General features: G+C 29.8%; 3 protein-coding genes and 2 pseudogenes across 9 annotated transcripts in view; 1 reads left to right on the forward strand and 4 right to left on the reverse strand.

The window, feature by feature from the left end:
* Window positions 1-11,365: 11,365 nt before the first annotated feature.
* On the reverse strand, window positions 11,366-12,157 carry LOC145948902 (E3 SUMO-protein ligase ZBED1-like). Its single transcript, XM_083058483.1, has one exon. It carries the CDS (start codon window positions 12,155-12,157, stop codon window positions 11,366-11,368), a length of 792 nt encoding a protein of 263 aa, XP_082914609.1.
* Window positions 12,158-12,186: 29 nt separating this feature from the next.
* LOC145948908 (E3 SUMO-protein ligase ZBED1-like) lies at window positions 12,187-14,884 on the reverse strand (annotated as a pseudogene).
* A 345-nt stretch (window positions 14,885-15,229) lies between these two features.
* The window catches only part of LOC145937124 (uncharacterized), a 153,867-nt gene continuing 144,631 nt past the window's right edge, over window positions 15,230-24,465 (forward strand). For all 3 annotated transcript variants that reach the window (XM_083039997.1, XM_083040012.1, XM_083040004.1), the window contains exons 1-2: window positions 15,230-15,414; window positions 16,701-16,910. In XM_083039997.1, coding sequence (XP_082896123.1) covers window positions 16,870-16,910 — 41 coding nt within the window. In that variant the 5' untranslated portion in view covers window positions 15,230-15,414; window positions 16,701-16,869. The remainder of the gene's footprint in view (window positions 15,415-16,700; window positions 16,911-24,465) is intronic.
* On the reverse strand, window positions 17,123-20,163 carry LOC145944385 (ATP-dependent DNA helicase Q5-like; annotated as a pseudogene). Its single transcript, XR_014426667.1, has 8 exons — window positions 20,140-20,163; window positions 19,188-19,370; window positions 18,896-19,001; window positions 18,468-18,817; window positions 18,042-18,227; window positions 17,830-17,950; window positions 17,650-17,739; window positions 17,123-17,264 (listed from the first exon to the last, which is right to left on the reverse strand). The product of XR_014426667.1 is annotated as an ATP-dependent DNA helicase Q5-like (transcript).
* LOC145937152 (NEDD8-activating enzyme E1 regulatory subunit-like) lies at window positions 20,722-22,648 on the reverse strand. 4 transcript variants are annotated; one of them, XR_014425509.1, is made up of 5 exons: window positions 22,299-22,648; window positions 22,044-22,190; window positions 21,822-21,950; window positions 21,082-21,150; window positions 20,722-21,000 (listed from the first exon to the last, which is right to left on the reverse strand). XR_014425509.1 is itself a non-coding variant. In XM_083040059.1 (5 exons), the coding sequence occupies exons 2-4, from the start codon at window positions 22,071-22,073 to the stop codon at window positions 21,129-21,131; spliced, it is 186 nt and encodes a 61-aa protein (XP_082896185.1). In that variant the 5' UTR covers window positions 22,074-22,190; window positions 22,299-22,648; the 3' UTR covers window positions 20,722-21,000; window positions 21,082-21,128. The 4 variants fall into 4 exon arrangements, 3 of the variants coding, with proteins under 3 accessions (XP_082896185.1, XP_082896175.1, XP_082896166.1); XM_083040059.1 differs by having other exon boundaries at window positions 21,822-21,955; XM_083040049.1 differs by lacking the exons at window positions 20,722-21,000; window positions 21,082-21,150 and adding an exon at window positions 21,339-21,498 and having other exon boundaries at window positions 21,822-21,955; window positions 22,044-22,187.

A 24,465-nucleotide genomic window follows, 5' to 3' on the forward strand; every position in this document is an offset into this window, starting at 1 on the left:
CGCACATCACTGCACATGACCCATCGCCACATTGGCCGCGTTCAGCAGAAAAAGCAGCTTTGCAACAGTTGTAAAATTCGTGAATCTGATTGGTGTATTCTCTTAGATTCAGCTAAGTTGAAGAGAATACACCAATTAGATTCACGAATTTTACAACAGTTGCAAAGCTGCTTTTTCTGCTGAACGCGGCCATTGAAAATTGTACACCGCTTAAATTTGAATGCGCAGAGTAAAATATAAAGTTAGTTTTTATATAAATAAATAAATAGAATGTTAATTTTTACATTAGAAATAAATATTTTTAATATCATACACCTTTTCGGATGATCAAAAACAGGTTATAATACAGATACTTACAGATTATTAATGTCATAATATCGTACATATGGGCGCAGCCATATCTTCAAATGTACGACCGACGCATGCGTACTGGAAATTGGTTTCGCAATAGAACAAAGAACTGTCGCTACTGTGTATACTTATACTGTGTCCCTACTGTATATAAGTATACTGTGCATTAAGGCCATTGCACGTACAAAAATTTTAGTCGTAATCGTAAAGCCGTAAGCAAATCGTCCAATCATAGAGAAGAATTATCATAACGTAATAAGAATGCTTGACTGTGATTGGACGATTTGCTTACGGCTTTACGATTACGACTAAAATTTTTGTACGTGCAATGGCCAAAAAAGATATAATAGGGCTTAAAGAAGACAGCAGCAGCACAAAAACAAATTATAACTTAAAATAAATATTGCAGAATTGAGCTTTAGGCCCTGCGCACAATAGGAAAAATATTAGGAATAAATATTAAATATTAGGAATAAGAATTATTTTAACATAATAAAATCGAAAAAACTCTAATATAAAAATACAAATTCGGATATAAAGAACTCTTAATAGTTTATTAGCCCTTAGTAGTCCTCGAATTTGTATTTTTATATCAGAGTTTTTTCGATTTTATTATTTTAAAATAATTCTTATTCCTAATATTTAATATTTGTTCCTAATATTTTCTCTATTGTGCGCAGGGCCTTATGTTAACAATTAATTTTTTATTTTGAGTTTAATAATGTCATACAATCAGAAATTGTATCAGTGGCATAAAGAATGTGAGAAAACCATTCAAATAAAACATAATATTGAAACTTTGCGAAGATAAAAAATTGTAATTGCAGCAGCAGCTATAATAGTGCAGTTAAAAAAAAATAAATAAATAAATAAAAAAAAAAATAAAAGAATGTTTAATTTTTCATCGAGCAATTTGAAATATATATGTATGAAAGCACAATTTAACAACCTCTGTATTTTTGTTCTCATTTCAAGTTAATAAAAATGCATAATATACATATAATATAATATACAATAAACAAATAAGTATAATATAATAAATATACATACCTGACTCAATGCCATTTTTTGTTATGATGACGAGGAGATGAAAACTGTTGCTGTTGCGTGTTTTTGCTGCTTTGCTGTTCGTTCGATTGAACTTCACAGTGCTGAAGCAAAATATAGTGAAATTTATTTTGCAGCATCTAGTAACAATTCTTCAACCAATAGCAATGAACTGCTGCGGCAGCACGCTGCGCATGAAATGGTACCTTAACACGTCGACGCGTTCTGTGTGCAGAAGCCCAGGGGCTCGATTCTTGAATTCATTCGCAAGAGAAACGTATGCGCAAATTCGGTTCTTACAGAAAAGTTGCAAGTTGATTGGCTAAAAGCCATGCGATAACCAATCAACTTGCAACTTTTCTGTAAGAGCCGAATTTGCGTATACGTTTCTCTTGCGAATGAATTCAAGAATCGAGCCCCAGATACAGCTATACGGAGCTATACGGACACCGCGGACCGCGCTATCTCTATCGTTGTGTCTCATTCGCTCCAATATCGATCTGTCGTATTTTTCTTTTTCTTCTTTAAGAAATGTGTCCGAGCCGCGTGTATTCATTTTATTAATAATTAAATCATATAAAAATATTATGTTATATAAATTATTTATTAATTATTATGTTTATATAAATATAAACATAATAATTAATAAATAATATAATAATATTAATAGTATTAATAATATAATATATAAATAATTATAAATATTAATAATATTGATATAAAAATATAAACGAAATAAAGTGCTTTTATTGACATTTATATTCAGTTTTGAAAAAGTTAATTATTCATTGAGTTCAATCAATTAAATAATCAATAGTCGTTGGATTAAAATATCTCCTGAGTTATGAAAACACTGCTGTTAGAATATTTCACGCGGTTATTTAAATAAGATATATACATATCGATTTTTCAAAAAGTTATAAATCACAATTAAATAATATGTGTTCTGTCATATAAATGAAGACAAATATATTGGACGAATCGATTGAGTGCTGAGATATACTGAGATTTCTTTGAGAAAATTTATGTCCTAATTAATTGTAATGATCTTCTTATGTCATCTCTTCATCGGTTTCCGTTATAATAATTATAATTGAAGGAGTCAAAATTTTTTGAAAATGAATTCAAGAATTTGAATATTTTATTTTGTGGTTTTATAATTTTACGGTATACATTTTATGGTATTTTACAGTTTTGAAGGGAGGATGAATTTGATTACATCAAATTAATTTTTAATAAAACGTGTTAATAATTTTTTTAAATAAAAAACTGACATTCTTTCGAGCTGCATATATAAAGAGTTCTATGAGATTAATGAGATTAAAGATACAATGTAAGACAGAATACATTATTTAATTGTGATTTATAACTTTGTTGAGAAATGTATATATATACACTCGTCAACAAAATTAACGCATATGTATTTTAAGTCAAAATTTCGCATAATTTCAAATAAGCATAACTCCGCTAAAAATGAATCGAATTTGAAAAATTTTTCTTTTACTGTCAAGCTTGAAGTCTCTACTTAAACAACCATTCGTCAGATTTTTAATTTATCCTCCTCCCCCGTACGCCACTGCTTCAAAAGTAAGGACGTGTTTTGTCTCTAAAAAATTGTGTACTTTGACGCACTCCACGGGGTGAAATAAATTTTTTTCGCAAATCTTATCATAACTATCGTAAAATGTGGACTTTTTACTACAAATTTAAAACAAAAGCAAAGTTCGTACGATTTTTTTTTGCGGAGTTATTACAAATGAAAGTTACCCATACATTTTTTCCATTTAATGACTCCAAACCCTCTCTGCTGTGTGCGTATGCGTGCGTGCGTGCGTGCGTATGCGTGCGTGCGTATGGTTAGGAGAGGGAAATGTAGGAATGTTCTCATTCAAAATTGTGTGTTCCCGCATCTTCAGATTACTTCTTCTATACGTTCACGCATATTAATGCATGGTCTAATTGTTGTTTGAGGAATTTGAGCCCAAATTTACACGCACGCACACACGCGTGGGCGCATGCACACACACACACACACACACACCCACACACACTATGCGCCAAATCCAACCAGCAACCTCGTGGTGTCGTCGCGTGTCGGGTAATACTAATGCTGGCGGTAAATGGAAAAAATGTATGGGTAACTTTTATATGTAATAACTCCGCGAAAAAAAATCGTACGAACTTTGCTTTTTTTTAAAATTTGTAGTAAAAAGTCCACATTTTACGATAGTTATGATAAGATTTGCGAAAAAAATTTATTCCACCTCGTGGAGTGCGTCAAAGTACGCAATTTTTTAGAGACAAAACACGTCCTTACTTTTGAAGCAGTGGCGTACTGGGGGGGGGGAGGATAAATTAAAAATCTGACGAATTTTTAAAGTAGAGACTTCAAGCTTGACAGTGAAAAAAAAATTTTTCAAATCCGATCATTTTTAGCGGAGTTATGCTTATTTAAAATTATGCGAAATTTTGACTTAAAATACATATGCGTTAATTTTGTTGACGAGTGTATGTACATATATATATCTTATTTAAATAACCGCGTGAAATATTTATAACAGCAGTGTTTTCATAACTCAAGAGGTATTTTAATCCAACGACTATTAATTATTTAATTGATTGAACTCAATGAATAATTAACTTTTTCGAAACTGAATATAAATGTCAATAAAAGCACTTTTCGTTTATATATTTATATTTTTGTATTAATATTATTAATATTTATAATTATTTAATAATATTTTTATGTTATTAATATTATTAATATTTATAATTATTTAATAATATTTTTATGTTATTAATATTATTAATATTTATAATTATTTAATAATATTTTTATGTTATTAATATTATTAATATTATTATTAATATTATTATATTATTTACTAATTATTATGTTTATATATTTATATATCACAGAGAGAATTTGCTCTTAGAATTTACCATGAAAATTACGGTAATCGTGGAACAATATGGAAAGAATTTTTAAAATATGTTTGATTAATTTTACCAATTGTTAGTAAATTTTACTACACTTTTAGTTATTAATTTTATTATTATTAATCAAACATATATTTTATATTTTATTGTGATAGATATTATTAGTTTTTATTGTGATAAATATTAATTAGAGAAATTCTCATAAAATTCTTTCCATATCACCCCATGTCCCACCACGATTATCATAATTTTCAGGGTAAATTCTAAAAGAAAATTCTCTCTGTGTATAAACATAATAATTAATAAATAATATAATAACATATAACATAATATTTTTATATGATTTAATTATTTAATAGATTAAATGCACGCGACTCGGTCACATTTCTTAAAGGAGAAAAAGAAAAATATGAGAGATCGATATTGGAGAACGAGACATCGCGGTCCGCGGTGTCCGTTTAGCTCTGTATAGTTGTCTCACTTGCACTCCCTCCATTCGAGTGTCGAGTGAGTGAGACAGCTATTGGAAACCATTAGCGGTCTTCACGTCTTGCATTGCTTTCTTTCTCAATCATGCGATGTGCGAAAGAAACGCATATTGGAGTACCTCCTACTACTTTCTCCTTCGCTCCTTGATCTCCACCGCGCTTCAAGCGACACGAATGTTTGCGCTACGTACGTGTGCGTATGATTTTCACCATTCTTGTCGGTGCGTGTACACGCTATACAGTCTACAGTTGAAAGCTTTTTAAAGCTCATTTAGCTCAAAATTGATATTAAAAAATTCTCTCTGATAATTTTTAATTTTATTACACCTATAAAATGTATTTTTTTACTATATATAGTTTATAACTGGAAATAATACAAAAATAGGAACAATATTACAGCACAAAATCAATGTTTTTACATCATTTTAAAAATAAAAATTAAAAAATTTTTTTACTATTACAAATATATTGAATTTATTTTAAATAAAATATTAAAGTAATATTTAAACACGTGTAAAATATTAACATATATGAAATATAAATTATATATACACATATATGAAACATTCTTTAAATGTTGATAAATAGCTGTTGCAACATTTATAAAACACTAATTAAAAACATTTGCAAAAGTACACATGAAATAAATATTTTCAAATGTTGATTGTATTGTTTCTTGTTTACTAGGAAATAATATCATAAAAATATTAAAAATAATATTTCTACATTAGATTTTTAATATTTCAAAATATTATATCATTAAGTAACAGTTCTAAAATATTCATAAAATATTATGTTTTAAAATGTTTATAAAATCTACAAAAACTCAATATTTCTCAAAAGATTGATTTAATGTTTCTTGCTTACTGTGTGTGTGTGGGTATATATATACATATATATTTTAAACATTTAATCGAGAAGGTGCGCCTGTCGTGGCAATATTAACGCATTACGAACAAAACGCCAAGACGTGTGATGTAAAAGGAAAACATAGCAATCGGCAATATATAAAAAGGCATTCTAGTGACTCCGAAAAATAATAAACGACTATCATAATTATAATTATCTTATATTATTATAATAAACGAGAATACTATGATTTTCAAGGCGCCCAAATTTGACTAATGGATTTTTTATAACTGGACCACTTAGTTAGAACAAAAGTTTAAAAAGTGCTATCGCTCATAGTTTTTTGGAGATATTAACTTTAATTTATTGCAACATTAGAGAAACGAAATAACTCGCATAAGTTTGTTTTAGTTTGTGTGTGTGTGTATATATATATGAGAGGTGTGATATGTATATTTAGTTTGTGCGTGTGTTTATATGTAGGAATGTGCGTGGTAGAGGGGAAGCATATGTAAGGATGTGTGTTTGTATGTGGATGCAGGGGTATGTGTGGTATGTACTTGTATAAGGAGGGGAGGGGGTGTTATGTGTGAGTACGGAGGTATGTGTGGTGTATTTGTGTGTGGGGGAGAAAGTTGTGTTGTGTGTGTTATTTCGTTTTTTGAATGAAAAAAATAAGATTGATATCTTCGAAACTATGAACGACTTTTATCACTTTTGTTTCAAATGGTTTATTTATAAAAAATCCATAGTCAAATTTCGCTTCGGAAATTGTAATACTGCCTAATAAACAAATGATAAATAAAAACAAAACATATTGCAAAAAATTAATCATTTTGAAATTATTCTTGCTCTAATAATAATTGTTACATTATAATATCTGACCAAATCTTAAAAAATATATATGGTCAACATTTACTTTTATCAATAATATATCACTGCGTGGCCAGAAGACTTGGTTTGCGTTATGATGTACCTAATAAAATACGAGATGGTACCGTTTTCTAAGTGGATTAACTCTATATTTTGGAAACCAAAGCAGTAGGTATAATATTAGAATCTGAACCTTTCGGAATTTTTACTCTTATCATACATACACACATACATACATATATAATTTTATATTGTTCACAGTGCCAAATAATTTAGAAAATGCAAAATGTTATAATTTAATTTTAAAAAATTTTCGGATTTTTATTTGTTACGCTGTTCAGGATGTGCTATATGAAAAAATTTTTGAGACTACAATGCAATAATACCTACGAAGGTTGGCAATTACATATATGATTTCTGTTAACACTAATTAATATAACTTCGGCAAAGAGACTAATCAATGAAATACACTTTATACGTGAATAGGCAGAAAGTATTACACAATCCCTCATTTTATCATTTAGATAATCAGATCTCTATCATTTTATCTTTACTCATGTTTAAATTATTTTCAGATGTTTAAATTATTTTTATGTTTAAATTATTTTCTGATTTTCAGTTTTTAAGAAATTTTTTTTTTATTTGATGAACGTTAGATATGGCATATAATATTAGTATTAATGTTAATCCAAATCAACATGAAATACGTACTGGATATCAGGTATGTTAACACTATGCATATATAAAATAATAATATAAAATAATCTCTATGACGTATCTCACTGATTGCACGTATAATTATATACGAATTATAATTACGTATAATTTAGTCAGCTGTAATTTAACTTGCTACAAAAGAATATATTTATGAATTGTTTGATAAGAAATAGCAATTCATATTTTATCTTACACTTTATAGCATATCCTGCTACAAAATTGCTTTAAAAAAACAGAGTAGTCAAATACAAGACCACAAAACGTAAAATTTGCGGTTGGAATGATAGTTAAACATGATGACAAATTATAGTTACATTTTGATAATTATAGATTAGATTTCATTATAGATTAGATATTATATTATAGAAATACATATATTAACTATAATTATAACTAATTGTGTCAGAGTGATATTCGGATGGCAATATACACTCGGCCAAAAAGAAGCGGTAAACTTGAAAAATAGTAAAAATAGTAATAATAGTAAGAAAAATAGTAAAAAGATAGTAAAAAAAATGGTAAAACTTCAAATATTTATAACTGAACTAATAATTATGATATCTAACAATAAGTGTTTCAGAAACGAAAATAAAGCTTGAAGTCTGTAATTTTAAAAAATTTAGTGTCGATTACGTAGAATGATTAGTTTTGCAATGGCGAATGAGTGAGAACCTGCAAAACTGATGGAAGGTCCACTTTCCTGAATTGCACGGCGTGAATCAATTAACATAGCTCAATGAGATAAGAAGCGCGTGAAAATTCAAACTTTTCTCTTTAAAATGCGCTTTGGCGGAACTTGATATGATAATTCTTCTATGAGTTATGTTAATCTGAAAAAAGTCGGTTTTTTAACAAATTATGATTTAAAATATGTGTCTGTTATTTTTATCAATTTGAGCTGCTGCAATTCTGTTCAAGAATATTGCATTGAATGGTGGGATGTTCCGAAGTGATACACACGCGCACACACATGCTCACATGTGCGCGCTCACACAAATGTAATTTCAAACATCAATGTGACTTTTATCTTTTTTTTTCATTTTTTTTTACACGGAAATCTTCATGAACATTCTCCGACCCCCGGGGAAAGGTCAAAGCTAGTACTGAACTTTTACCGACGAAAGCCCTGCGGGTGTCTTACTCGGCCTCCGTTTACGCGGGATGTCGGCATAATTTGCATCGCTTCAGGATACCTCGCCCATTCAATGCAATATTCTTGAATAGAATTGTAGCAGCTCCAATGTAATGTGTGCCCACGCACACTGCAAGACGCGCGGCACACTGACGTGCGCCAGGCTAAAGGTCGGCGCTGTTTTGTGCCCGTACTTTATTCAATAATTACTCCTTTATTAAATGTTATAGTACAAAATTATTCAGGTCTTTTCAATTTATTTTTTGGTAAAAAATAACGCTATGTACTTAGTAAGCGCAAATTAAGTGACACCCTATACTATTATGTATAAATAAAATCATTAAAAATGAAATATAATATATAAATATAAAGACTATAGCCGGATAAGGTGGTGAAAAGAGCCCCCGCGCGATATGACTTAAAATATTTGCGCAATATTTCTAAACCAAAAGAAAGTTTTTTAGCGCGGTTCATAACTCCACAACTTTTTCCTCTCCTTCAAAGCAAAAAAAACACGTTTTTTAAATTTAATTTTTTTTTGAAATGTTTATGTTTATAAATTCTTGATATAAAAATTATGTTAATAAAAAAATGCTTTTTTTATACTAAAAAAAATTTTTTTAAATTGTTTACTCTTACATTTAAATTTTAAAAAATTCCTAAAAATAAAAAATGCAATTTTTACTTTATTATAGAGATAACGCCTTGAAAAAATTCTTGAATATTCCTCTCAAATAATAATAATTTACAAAATTTATTCAGAATTTTCTGATTGGTGCAAAAGATTTTTAATTCTCACGTTAGAAGATCTAGTAGACTTTCCTGAAATAAGTATAAGATAATTAAAAATCTTTTTTTATATACTTATAAAAAGTAATAGCATTGCGTAACAATAAGAAAGCAGATATTGTGCAAGAAATATAATATATCACTGATCACATAAGTAGTACTGCATATCACATATGTAGTACATAGCATTACAAAATGCAGATTCTGCTATTTCTTTCATGAGTATAGTATATTTATATAATAATATTTGCAACTTTCTTGTTACGTTATCATCCTATTATTTCTTTCATAAATATCTTTAATGAATATAAAATGTATACAATATATTTATTCTTCTTTCCTGTTTTTTCTTTTTTTTCTAAAACTCGTTCTGATGTTCGGATTCTCAAAGGTTCTTTTTTTTTTCTTTTGTTGACGGAGCTGAAATATTGCACGCTCTCAGTCGTCCTATCGTTCGATTGCATTCCTACTTTCCTAATGGGCTTTTAAATTGTGAAAGCATCGTTAACCGCCGTGACAATTGGACGGGTGATGGTAATCAATTTGAAAAAATAAGAAGGAAGATTTATTATTCTATTAGAATTTGCTATTCTACCTATAATACAACCTTTATCTAATTGTAAAGCAAAGATGTGTACTCGGCAGGACTTAGTTGCTTTCCTGCATGACAAATGACATTCGACAAAATATCGTTAGAAGATTGATGTGGACTCAAGACCTTTGCATTTGGAAAAGAATAAAATTTTTCGGAAAGGGAAAGGTTCGGGAACGATTTCATCATAATAGAAATAACGAACAATAATCCGAAAAATATTACAATTTAATATATTATTTACTTAAAAATAATTAATTAATATTTTTTTCGAAAGATTTTTAAAAAGTCTCGGTGGGTCGCAATCTTTTTGTTGGCGCACTGCATGCGGCCCGCGGGCCGCGTGTTTGACATGTTTGCATTAATTTATAAAATATCTCGTAAACTATTCATTTTTTGGCCATGTTGCCCTTATAACTTTTTATAGTGAATATTGCGGGGAATCGATTTATATCAAAAAATTTAGATAATTCCATTTTAAAAAAACAAATGACCTTCAAATAACCTTGAAAAACGCCACTCAAGGGCAATTCTTGATTACGATATTATGTCCCTCTCGAAACCCTACAACTTTTGTTTAAAATATTTTTGTCTAAAATCAATATTTATAAAGATATTTAAGGTGCTAATAATTATTGCCTCACCCGGTATATATATATATATATATATATATATATATATTTCGACTGACACATGACGCATACACGCATACGCACGCGCACATGTCATATAAAATAAAATTATGTATCTCTCAATGTAGTCTTTGATTTTATTTAAATATGAAGAATTTTTTTAGGCTCTCAATATCAAATATATACATATATAAATATAGACTAGCTATAGAGCCGAACGCAGATGTCAGTGTATCAGTTTATTATATAAATTGCAATTATTTAAATTTATTTCAAATTAATCTGTTAATTTCTTAAATAATTAATTTTGTTTTGCCTTTAATTTAATTTAATTTAATTTAATTTTACATTATATATTTATATATTATTGTTTTTGTTTTATTGTTTTACTATTAATTATCGTTTAATTATTTTAATCTTGTAAATAAAGTTTTTTATTCTATTTATCAAATCTTTTTAATATTTATAAATAAAAACATCGTAAAACCGTCGACATGTCGCCAACTAATCAGGTTATATTAGAAAGAGACGGAACGTAACTTTATATTATTTGGCTGTTTGTCTCTCACTCTACTCGTGCGGCTCCCCTTCCACTGCCAGCCATTCTATATGCGATGTGTTCAACACAGTTGAGCATGGGCTAGCGGCAGCTGATTGTGAGTGCGGCCGAGCGTTTACGGAAATGGCCGAGACAACAAAATAGGGATGGGCGATACACTTTAAAATTTTAAAATATCGATACAAGATATCGATATGTATCAAAAATCTAACAAGATACACCTAAAATATTGCATAAAAAAATATCGATACTCTCAGTATCGATACATTTTGGATATCTGTAAAACTGTTTTACATAATTGTAAAGAGTTGTAACAAAATATTGTATTTATTTTAAATTTATTTTTAAAATAAAAATACAAAACTTCCGTACAATAGAAACAATCAGTCATATTTTTTACATTCTCCATTCTTCAAATGAAAGAGAATTTAAAAAGAGTAGTTGCTGCAGATGTAAACCGCTAAGTCTGTTTCTACAGTCAATCATTATATTGCCTGTTCTCGAAAAAAGACGTTCTGATGGGACAGAGGTAGCCATAACAGTTAAATACCTTTTTGCGATTTTAGATAATGAAGATTGTGGATAATGGTTCCAAAAAGTGATAGGATTAACATATATTTCAACAACTTCTTGATGTAGATAGTAACGTAAATCTTCGGGCATCTTATTTTGATCATGAATTTCAAACTTTTTAGATTTGTTATAATTCACAATCGTTTCATGAAACGACCAAAAATTATTAATATCGCAATCTGATATTTGTGAAGAATTAGCTTGCTTTGCAGATTGTACATTATTATTTTCGTACATGACGTACATAGAGTTTAATGTTCTTATCAATTTTTTAAGCGCATTTGAGTATGCTAGATGGTTGTCAAAATGAAGTTTCTTAAATCGGGGATCCAGGAGAGTAGCACTAGCCAATATACATATTTGTTCAATATTCTCGAATCTTTTGGAGAATTCTTCACACAAAAGTTTCTTCAGACGTGCTCCTGATTCTGTAGTTGTTATTGACATATTTAATTTATTTTTGATAGTTTTTATCACCGGAATGGTTTTGCTTCCAATGAAATATTTCTCTTTTGAAACAATTTGTGTAGCTTCATAGAAAGGTTCTAATAGTTGAATAAATTCTTTAACAATCTTCAGTTCAGCTGCAATTAACATTTCTGGCCCACTGTCCATAAGTAAAAGGATCACCGATATTTTATCAGCTAATTCGACGAATCTAGCATTTCATAACAGGAATTCCAACGTGTGTCTACACTCTGTATAAGTTTTAAATCTGATTCAAGCCTAAGTTTATCAGCAGCAACTACAGATTTTTTGAAAAATGTTACAATACTTTTTATTTTGGTAATTAAAGGACTGATGATCTCATCATTCTCGATGATTCTTGAGGGAACAAGATTTAGCAAATGTGCGAAGCATGGTAAATGCTTATCAGCTCCAAATGAATCTACTATGGCTTTCTTGATATTAGCTGCACTGTCTGAAACAACAGCTACGACGCTTTCTTTTGTTATATTCCATTGTGAAGTAACATCTAACAATTTTTCTCTTAAGTAATCTGCTGTATGTCTGTCTGTTAGTTCTTCCACGCCAATTGTAACACTCTTATGCTCTTCATTGACTAAGTAATGGGCTGTTAAACCTAAAAAACTTTTTGTATTGCTGGATTCCGTCTCTACATCAGTCGTCAAACATATATCGTGAACTTCACGAAGTTCTTCTTTTACAATAGTTGACAGACCATCGTATCTTTCTTCTATTAATTTTGTAATAGTTCTTCGACTTGGAACTTTGTATAAAGGTGCTACTTTACGCATTAAAACCAAAAATCCTTCACTTTCTACCAGATCAAACGGTAAATTATTTTTAGCGATGAAAAATAAAATTTCATTAGTAATTTCGTTGGCTTTTACTCCTCCATCTATATTTAAAAAAAATTTTTTAAATTTAGATATCAAAAGTACTTTTTATATTTCAAATAGGCTAAATAAAATAAAAAGAACTTAACAATAAAGAAAGATAATTATTTTGTACTAACAAAATTTCACTTTTTAGAAAACTTAAAAGTACAATTAAAAAATTACTTAATTAAAACTGTATTCTTGCTTAACTTTTATTATTTTAATAAACAAATTTTTTAATAGGAAATTTAATTATTTAATAATATTTAATAATATTTAAAACTTTTCTAGTAATTTATATTTAGATTGTAAAATTACCTTGGAAAGATTTTTGAGTAGTGAAAGCTAGCTACATCCAATTTCATTTGTTTATTTGAAATTGTTCTTAATTTTTCCAAATTAACCTTTGCCGTTGATAAATTGGATGAATCACTTGATCCTGATGGAGGAGGCAGTTGATCATAATCATTATTCGGTTCAAATCTATAATTATCCATTTTCTTTTTTAGATTTTTTTTAGGTTTCTCCAGATTATGTATTTTTATTTCAGGGTGATTGCGTTGTATATGAAAGTTTAGATTTGTGGTATTACCACATGTTTTCACTTCCACTCCACAAAGTTTGCATCTGGAAGTATAATATCATCCTTCACAAAATGTTTCCAAATATCACTTGTTGGTGGCACTGAAACATGAAAAATGTGATCAATAATATAGCAAAACTTCAATAAAAATAATGATGTTATTTTATGTATACATTTCAGGCCAGAAGTAAAAATGTTAAAATTTTAATACATTTTTTTCAATACAAAACAAATACAATTAAGTATCAAAAACAAAAAGTATATAATTATTATTAAATAAAAATAAATGTATTTAATGAAAAACTTTTTTTGTAATTAGTTTGATCTTTGCACTGATAAAAAAGTCATTACAAATTAATAGCTTATGCTGCTTTAAAAGAATATAATAATCAGAATACAAGGAAAGTTATAAAGAAATGGATGGAATAATCAATGTACGTACTTTTTTGTGCATGTTTTGTGTTTTGAGACTCACTATTAGAACTGGACGTTAAACGTTCGAGGTTTGAGGTTAGAAATATCTTTATTCTCGATCAACTATAAAAATTTAAATTATAAAAAGCAACAATAAAAATATTATAAAATATATATTGCTTTCAAATGAAATGTTAGGGCGAATTTACACTTTGGCAAAAAAGTAGAAGCCAATCAAAACGCGTTGGTTACTAGTAAGTTTACTACCACAAGGTTTACTGCCTTGTAAGGTTATTACAGGTATGAGTTCTGATTTGCATCTGCTTTTCGAGCCTTACCTTTCAAGCACGTTCTGCGTTCTTCGTTTTTTTCCTAAAATAATGAACATCAAACGAATCCGGAACGCACACAAAAGCTTTAATTCTGAAAATGATCAGTATCGACCACGGTCTTGTATACAGGTCTGGACACTCCTATACTATTTTCATATAAACCGGTGTGAGCGAAGTGACGCCAATATGGCGACTATAATAGGCCGACGCGCAAGCGCAGTTGGCATGTTTTGTCAGACAACATAGTGCCGTATATTTGTGGCTGTTTAGCACACGGTCTCTTTGTATCACATATTTTATATCATATATAAGTGATTATATATCATATATCATATATATCATATATTTATATATGATATATATGATATATGATATATAATCACTTATATACAGTTATATATCATATATGATTAGCGAGTATTCGCTGAGTGAGTTGAACATTGATAACGCGAAAAAAAATATGTCTTACAAATGTATAGTACCTGGTTGTAATACAGGTTATGCTACTTGCAAAGTGAAATTATCAATGTTTTCTGCACCAAAAGATGATGAACGAAGAAAAGAGTGGGAGGAAAAGCTTCAATTAATAAAGCCATTGAAAACAATTGTTATCTTTTGGGTGCCGAAAACGTGTCTACGCTCCTGGTAATCGGCCAACTGTAGACGCCATATTGGCGTCACTTCCGCTCACATATTTTCGCCGAAGTGCCCAGACCTGTATACAAGACCGTGGTATCGACGCCCGATACTGATAGGCTATGTATCGATATGCATAAATATCGGGATCATAGAATATCGATACAAAATATCGATATTTGGCATTAAAAGTATCGATACATAAGTGTATCGATATTGTATCGCCCATCCCTACAACGAAATAGCAAGCGAGCCTGTGAGCAGCGAGCAAGAAAGTCAGTCTTTGAGTACGTTTACACGGCACCCTTAATCGGGTTTAATAACATCCGTAGTTGTAAGACTGGCCAATCACAGCCGTTCCATTCTTCAGGGAAATGGCTGTGATTGGTCAGTTTTACAACTACGGGTGTTATTAAACCTGATTAAGGGTACCGTGTAAACGTACTCAGTGAAGTCAGTCGCTCCGTGCGCGTCGTATTGTATAGATGGGAAGTTCGCATCCCGTGCGTAGAACGTCTAGTCGCCTAGTCTCAGCTGTTGATCGGTCTTGCCTCGTGGTAGCCAGTGAGTAATATTTTATTGTTTCTTATGTATGCATAAACTCTAGAAAATTACTTTTTTTATAAAAAAGGCACGCGTTAGTTAAACGAAATTGTTAATCGTTTCATCGCTATTTCTCTCGATTCGCCAAGCCTTTCTTCGTTCTCTCGAAAAGGTCAAAATCTAACAACAAACCGTTCCGAGATATTTCGACTTATCGTATTTACATTACAAAATGATTTTTCGGCTACGTGTTTTCGGTTGACATCGTTTATCGATAGGCTATTCTAAATTCCCGAAATTTTAATAATGTATTGTCAACGGATTCTTATACTGACAAACGTATAACTATAAGAAAAGATAAACAATTGTTTAATTGATTTTCAAATGTTCTGGTATTGAACCTGCTATTCAACGGATTTAATTGAACTCGCCGTCTCCTTAGTTTGATGATAATGAGGTATTATGACTGCCTTCGCATGTTTGGCACAAACTTAATTTGCATTTTACGACGAAATAATCGTTGCAGAAAGATAATTAATGCACAATTTTAATCGTTTGACCGTTTGGATTTTATTTTCAACAGATAAATTTAAGTTGATTACAGAAATAAATCAAATGTTGTCCTTGATACAAATAACATTGACATTCCTGAACCGTTGTTGACAATGTTTTGCATTGAAATCTCGATTCGAACGACTGTATGTGATTATCATCGTTCTTCTCATTGTTATTAAACCTTGATTTGCTTTTTCTCGAAATATCGCTTAGAGATGCTCGTTCTAGAACTTGACATCGGCATTGCAAAAACTCAATTATATAGTATCTGTCGTTAAATTTTCTAACATTTCAGTATGTTCTTCTTTGTGTCTTTTTATTATGCTATTCAAATTATTTTTCATTAAATTGCGGTAATTAAAAAAAACATTGAACATGTCGCTTGCAAATAACTCTTATTTCATTCTCGTAATATTTTCTTAACAATTCCCATGCACCTACATAATTTTGATTGAAAATCTCAATTGACTATTTTATCACTAAGAGATTATTCCGAATAAGTCTTGGCAGTGTACCAAGCAAAATTCGTACCCCGTGCACAAATATTTAATTTCAACGAAAAATTAATTTTCGTTGGAATCGACGCATCAACATCCGCGTACGGCTCTTATAGCCAATTGATTTCTAAATATTTATATTGACTATTTTATATTTAAAATGTAATTCCGAAATTCAGTCTTGGCATCGTACCAAGTAAAATTCGGCTTTTCCGGCTAATTTATTATGTAATATATATTAATGATATATTGCAGATTTTGCACTAAGGCCAAAGGGGGCACGATATTGGTGCGCAGATTCGAAATGCGTAGTCGATTTTGCATCCCTTGGAAGTGATCGTGACGATCTTTATTTTGACAGCGTGTGCATGCTTATAACAAGGCGACTAAAACTGGGCAGGTGCACGAAGAAGGATGCTATCTGATGCTACATAATGTAAACAGAGCAAATGTGACACCACCAATGTAAGTAGATTTCGTAAGATTTTATGTTTCAATCGTTCTTGTATCGGTATCACTTCTTTTACATGAGGTTTTTTTTTGATATCTATTTGGAAATTAATAAAAATAGTAAAGTTATGCCAATAATATATCATTATTAATTAGGGGAAAATATGCTAAATCGTACCGTTCGTTAAATCGTATCTCTACTGTATTTTGTAATCAGAGTTAAAATATTTTAAGGTGTTAACGCTGTTGTATTGCAGCTAGCCTCCCTCGAATGCCGCAATGTTTGTTTCCTTCTCAAGCGATCCGTTATTGAGTTTATAAATTTATTTTGCGTGATTTTCATGTAATATTCGGCACCTCGTGCTTAAGCTATCACATTGAGAAAGATAAGCAATTAAACTTATTATTAAATCATTTTTTCATCTTATTTAATCCTATAATGGAACTGTTGAAAAATCGGCAAAAAGTTTCAAGATTATTTTTTTATTCACAAATTTTTATTCACAAGGCAAGTTCGGTAAAACGTACCACTAATTTTTTTCTATATCGTACTGCTATGATTTACTAAATTAATTTTTTTATTTAGGCATTAATTTTTTTACTCTATATTTAGATAGACAATATTGAAGAAAATATTATCAAATTTTACAATTATATTGAGGTAATACTTACTTAAAAATAATAAAAACAAATAATCAAAACCATGTAAAAATACTAAATATTGAATGCAAAAAGAATAGTGCACATGTCTTACTTGAACGGTTAAACCTTTTATTTTTTTATCTGTACTGTCGGCTGCACGAACATGCGCTTTTTTCGTGTATTCAATGTTCTGTCGCTTTATCTAGAAGAAGCAAATAAAAAATATAAATATAAATAAATATAAGTATAAAAATAAATATAAATAAAAAATATACTCATAGCCAAAACTTACTTTATCCTCTTTAGATGAATTGCGCTGAAGTGCAAATTGTTCCACAATAAGTTCTCTTCTTTCTCGTTTTTCAGCTGCTATAATCCTATCTCTTGATTCTCCCGGCTCATCAAATTCATTACTATTATGCAATTGTAAACATTTTTATATGTAAATAGTATTTTACAACATATGAAAAAAAATATTTGCTATAAATATAATTTTTCACATACATTTCACTGTTATCGTAATTCATTTGCATTACACTGCCTATATTACTTCGGCATTTTTTAGCTGCACACATTTCAAACTGAGCAATTCTCGCTCGCACTTCGTCTCTGTTTTTACATATGTCGCAACTATTTCTGCAAGGCGGAGGAGAATCTCCAAAATACTTGGAAAATACTGCATGTCGGCATCTATAAGAGAATATAAAAATTATTATTGATATATTTAAAAATACCTTAAAAAATTCTTTTAATTAATATTTTTATCAATACAGGTCTGCCATAATTTTAATATATGTTATATCTTTGTTCCCAAAAAGATTTTTCAGACTTGAAAATATATAACATTTAAAAGATCTTTAAATCAATAATATATTCTCTTTTATTCTAAATAATTAAATTTTTATTTATAACAAAGAATATAGATCGTACTTTGCCTCTAAACAGTATGCAACACTTTTTTCAAAATCTTGCCATTTAATTTTTGCAAGTTCCGAATTTTTATGCGTATTAATTTCCTCCTTGATAAGAAAGGAAATAGGTCCGTATTCTTCATTGCTAAAATAAACTGCAAAGTGCTGGATTGTCATTTCTGCCAGCTCTTTCTGATTCTTGATAATATGCTGCAATATTCTTAGGTACTGTCCAATGAATTACAAATCTATATAATAAAAAATTTATATAATTTATATAATAAAAATATTTTCTTTCTCTCAACATTATATTGCTTTTTAAAGATAATAAGATGCAAGATAATAATTTACGTTCCTGAGTTTTCAAACCTATTCAAATATTAAAATAAAATAATATCGTCTTATGAATTTGTTATAAAATCAATATGTTACAAAAATCATACATACTCCCATGATACGCCAGTGTTGTAATGCCAGCAAGAGTCAATTTATGTGCAACAATTTCAGTTGTTTCCTTTTTTCTACAATAAATGATACCACAATTCCTTTTATGCTAAAAATATTATGTTCATGAACAATCCGTAATGTTATTGTCAACAATTCATAAAATATCATATAATTACAATAAAATTTAACTTACCATCCCAGCGAGAAATGATTGGTCGAATCGACGTCAATTCAACATCAATTGACGTTGATTCGACGTCGAATCGACATCGATTCGACCACCATTTCTCACTGGGATAGGAATAGAATTATCTGAAAGACCTAATGCATCTAAATTAAAGTTTTTCAAATGTACAAATGGTTTCTTTAGTGTTTCTAGGAACCACACATCATAATATAGATTAGGACGAAATACTGGCTGAGAGAATATCAGTGCATCTTTCATATGCAAACTTTGAAGAATATCATCCTTTACCTGTACAATATTCAATATATAATATATAATAAAATATATAATAATTAATAATTACATTTAATATTAAACAATGAGCTTCATCGATAACAAAGTTAGAGAGTGCTTAAAACTTAGCCACTCTAGCGTCGTCGCGAGTTTTTGGCGTGTAACTTTAGGTTGAAGAAATTCGCGAGGGCTCTGCCCGACCTGTTGTATTTTGATGTTTGCGAGCGATCGACGTTAAGTGGCGAGAGCCTCCGAGACCGTCAGTCCGTGGATTAAATTAATCGTCTCTCCGGGATTCGGTCGGGTTGCATATCGCGACTGTGCGTTGTCGCGTCTTCGTATAATTGTGTCGTGCGATTGAGTGAGTGCCGTCGCAGCGAGAGAATCTTGTCGCGGGATTATTTATCGATCCGAACGAAATGTGACATCCGAGCGTATGTAAAAAGAGTTCGCGTAAAACCTTTAATGGTAGAGAGAACCGATGATACTCGCGACCATCGGCGAGAGAGCGCGAACGTGAGAGAGATCACGCGAGAGCGCGCACGCGGAAAAGAAAGAGAGAACGAAGACCCGACCGCGTGCCGTCGGAAGACTAGCGGATTGCGCCGCGAGAGATTATCTCGCTCTTATTGTTAAAGTCGTAGATCGTGCTAACGAATTTCGCCTGCTTATTGTTATTGTTATTACGCGTCACTATTGTTAGTCTATTATTTTCTTATTATTTTTCATAAGTTAAAGTTACCGTTAATATTACGCAGCCCTAGCGTCGTATTTTCGTTGTTACCTTCTCGTACCGCAAACTTGTCATTACTGTTGATCGGATTGATGTTTCTGTCGCATTCGGCCTAGTACTGGTTACTTTCTTATATTACTTTTATATTTCTGTTTCCTTAATTTCTCTTTAATAAATTTATGTTATTTTCTTTTTATAATAAACTTCTATGATTAAAATGGCCAAATATATCACGTCGTTTATTTCGTGTCTCGTCTCGTCATGTAAATTGTAAGTCCTGCGTTTAAGTATTTCGCGACTTTGTCATTCGCGAATCTATTAGTTTCGCGGCAACACCACCCTGCCCCTCTTCCGTTAGGAAAGCTGACCGGCCCGTAGCGGTTTTAATAAACATAATTTAAAAAGTATATTGCTCGCTTTTCTAATCGAATGGGTGTCACATTAGCAACTGCTGCAAAATGGTGCAAATTTAAAAACCAAATTTTTAATAAACATGCATTTAATATTTATTAATATATTTATTATTTAAAAATGTAATTAAATGTGAAAAATTATAATTTTTATAGTTCTTAAAATTATAAATTATTAATATTTTAATAAATATATCGATCCTTTTTATTTTTATTTGTCTGTGTAATAAAAAATTAATTTAATTAATTATATATTTTTTTTTTTTATCTTGCATTGGTGGAGATTCTTGCTCTTGCTCGCTCCACACAGATATGGTTGCCTTTTTGTAAATATTTTTCTGCAATGTAATTTTTAGAGTTTTAATTTGAAAGTTTCCCTCCCAAAAAACGACAATTAACAATTGCAGACAAATATAAAGAAACTTATTTTTGCACTTTTAGTTAAATCTAATTCTTTAGTTTCATCATCCCTAGCAGATGAAACTCCTTTTTGAACATCTTTCTGTAAAAAAAAAAAAAAACATTTTTTAATCTTGCTAAAAAAACATTAATTATATTTTTTAATATAAAACTTAATAAATACCAAGTTTGTTTCTTTGTTAAAAGATCTCAGTTTAGCTCGATATGGTTCTATTTTTGTTTCATGGGTTTCCTGTTGGTATAAAAATCAAGGGTTAGTCCAAAAGTTTTCCTATTTCTTTCTGCGGGGTCTACACTAGAGTCGTAAAGTCGTAAGTCGTAAGAAATTGACCAATCACAGTTGAATGTGAAGAGAATAATCGACTGTGATTGGTTAATTTCTTACAACTTATGACTTTACGACTCTATTGTAGACCCTGCAATACAGCTTCCTTTCTCTACATGAATATTAGTGGCATGTCTGCAGAACAACTTAACATCTTTCTCTAAAATTGAATCTGATGGTCTCCCCAATTGACGTAACAGTTGCAAAGTACGTCACCATACAGCTTCTACATCTGCTGATGCTTGTTTATGATAACTATATACATAAATTCGATGTTGTCTATGATTAGATATTAAAAAATAAAACACAAAAAAATAGTCCAATCTTAATAGTCAATGTGCGATAATATAATTAATAATGCATTTTAATAATGTATTCTTCAATATTATTAATATATTGTAATCGTATTAATTAATCTAATAATTGATAATAATAACTATTTAAATATAAACATTTGCTATCTTTTTAATAATAAATTTACTAAAATTAAAATTTTTATTTACATTGCCAATGGAGACTGAACTACTTTTTCATGTATCATCTTATATATAACTGTTATTTAAAGATCAGTATCATACATTTGTTGGAGCGTAATATATTTTTCAGTGTCTGCAGTCATGTCAGGTAGAATACCCTTAAGTCGTAATAGTCCTTTCCTTTCATTATCAACGAAATCACGCACCGCTTTCGCGATAATCCAAAAAGAGCTGCTCTGAAATAAACCGATCAATTTGAACATATCTAAACCAGGTTAAAAATAAATTATAGAATAATAAATTATAATAACGTATCATTCATACCTTTGCTGTCAAATTAATGCAACCGATCATCGTTTAGAATATTTCTAATATTATCGGGAATATCGCTCGCTCTTATACATGTATTTACAGCCTTCATAGCTTCCTCGAAATTTTCCTCGCTATTAGACGAATCATGTTCGTCGCCTACTGTATTAATTTAATTATTTATTTATTGACATTATGTAATATTAGCTGTCATATAATAACGTGCCGAATTCAATATATTGTTCACAGAAAATGGAAAGAAATACTCACACGTGGAAGTGGATGTACTTCCGTTCAATTAACAACACTAGCATGGGCGCCGGCAGAATTACTTATAGGGGCGGGTGCACCCAAAAGAGGATGCACTGGAAAAACAGTTTCTTCCCAGTTCATAATTATATATTTGTTAACATTGGTTGTTATTTATTGAATCCTAATAAAAATTCATTAATAATTAAAAAATTCTAATTTTTATATTGCAGATCTGTTAATATGTTAAAGAATCTCAGTTTTACAATTGCAAATAGTTACAAAGTTTCAACTAATAGTTTACAAGTATTGCAACCAAGACGGCTCAAGTTTTTGTTCAAACATTGATTTTTCTAAAATTGATTTCCCAAAGTCTTATTATAAATGTTAATTAATATTTAAGCATTGAGTTTTTGTTCAATTAAAAAAATTATAATCGATATTATTTTATATTACATGATTTCTTTTTTTTACTGAATTTTTTTTCTCTGTCCCTTCCCTACTTATTTCATAGACCAGGGCCAGGGGGGTGCAAGTGCACCGCCTTGCACCCCCCTCGCGGCGCCCATGAACACTAGTAATGTTAAATGTGGATTATGCAAGAACATTTATGTCTTAAAACAAGATTATACACATGTTAAAAAGCATGTGAAAGATTTCCATAAGGAAATATTACTAGAAGATAAAGATGTATGGCTTAAAAATTTTAATAAAACAGACGAATATAATAAACTAAAATGCACGTTGTGCAAGAGTAAAATTATTACAATAATTTTTAAATTCGGCGATAATGCTATAAAGCATTTAGAAAAAGATTACAAAGTAAATCAAGAAGAACAAGAAAATTATAAAATAATTGGTCCACTTTTTAAAACGTTGGACAATGGGGCAATGAAATGTTCTTGTTGTCTAAATAGTTATTATGAAAATCCGATAGAACTAAAAATACATTTAGACATACACATTGTAGAACTTGAAAACAATATAGTAGTAAGTAAAAAAGTAACTTACTTTTGGACAATTTTTACTTTTATGCGGGGTCTACAATAGAGTCGTAAAGTCATAAGTTGTAAGAAATTAACCAATCACAGTCGATTATTCTCTTCACATTCAACTGTGATTGGTCAATTTCTTACGACTTACGACTTTACGACTCTAGTGTAGACCCTGCAGAAAGAAATAGGAAAACTTTTGGACTAACCCTTGATTTTTATACCAACAGGAAACCCATGAAACAAAAATAGAACCATATCGAGCTAAACTGAGATCTTTTAACAAAGAAACAAACTTGGTATTTATTAAGTTTTATATTAAAAAAATATAATTAATGTTTTTTTAGCAAGTAATGTTTTATAATCAATGTTTTTTAAAAAATGTTTTTTTTTTTTTTTTACAGAAAGATGTTCAAAAAGGAGTTTCATCTGCTAGGGATGATGAAACTAAAGAATTAGATTTAACTAAAAGTGCAAAAATAAGTTTCTTTATATTTGTCTGCAATTGTTAATTGTCGTTTTTTGGGAGGGAAACTTAGTTTCAAATTAAAACTCTAAAAATTACATTGCAGAAAAATATTTATAAAAAGGCAACCATATCTGTGTGGAGCGAGCAAGAGCAAGAATCTCCACAAATGCAAGATAAAAAAAAAAAAAATATAATTAATTAAATTAATTTTTTATTACACAGACAAATAAAAATAAATTTTAGCGTGTGTTTTCTCGCCTCTGACGTCACGATTTCGACATGGTCGGCAAGGAGCCTTAATACTACATATTTTAAAATAAGAATTTATAACTTAATAATAAACCAATATAAGTAAAATAAAGTAAAAAAATTAAATTGTAATTTAATCTTGAACAAAACACAAAACAAATACATAAGTAAATTATTCTTTTTACAGTAAAAAATGTTAAAAAATTACTCTATTAATTTCAATACAAAGGTGACAAACTTAAAAGTCACAAACTCATCTCATATCTTGTAGTATTAAAATTAAACGTAGAGAAAATTAGTATTAATAAAAAATGTTTAAAAGTATTTTTCTCTTCAAAATTTATCGGCTCAATTTTTTAATACTCTGTATATGTACATATGTATCTATGCTTGTATATATAACAAGGATAATAACTTACAAATATTTCCTGTAACGTTTAATACTTCACCAATTGTTACTGAAATTGGTTTGTTTAAT

This window comes from Prenolepis imparis, unplaced genomic scaffold, assembly GCF_030444845.1.
Source record: "Prenolepis imparis isolate NDT839.2.m4 unplaced genomic scaffold, iyPreImpa1.0 SCAF_1, whole genome shotgun sequence".
NCBI lineage: Eukaryota > Metazoa > Arthropoda > Insecta > Hymenoptera > Formicidae > Prenolepis > Prenolepis imparis.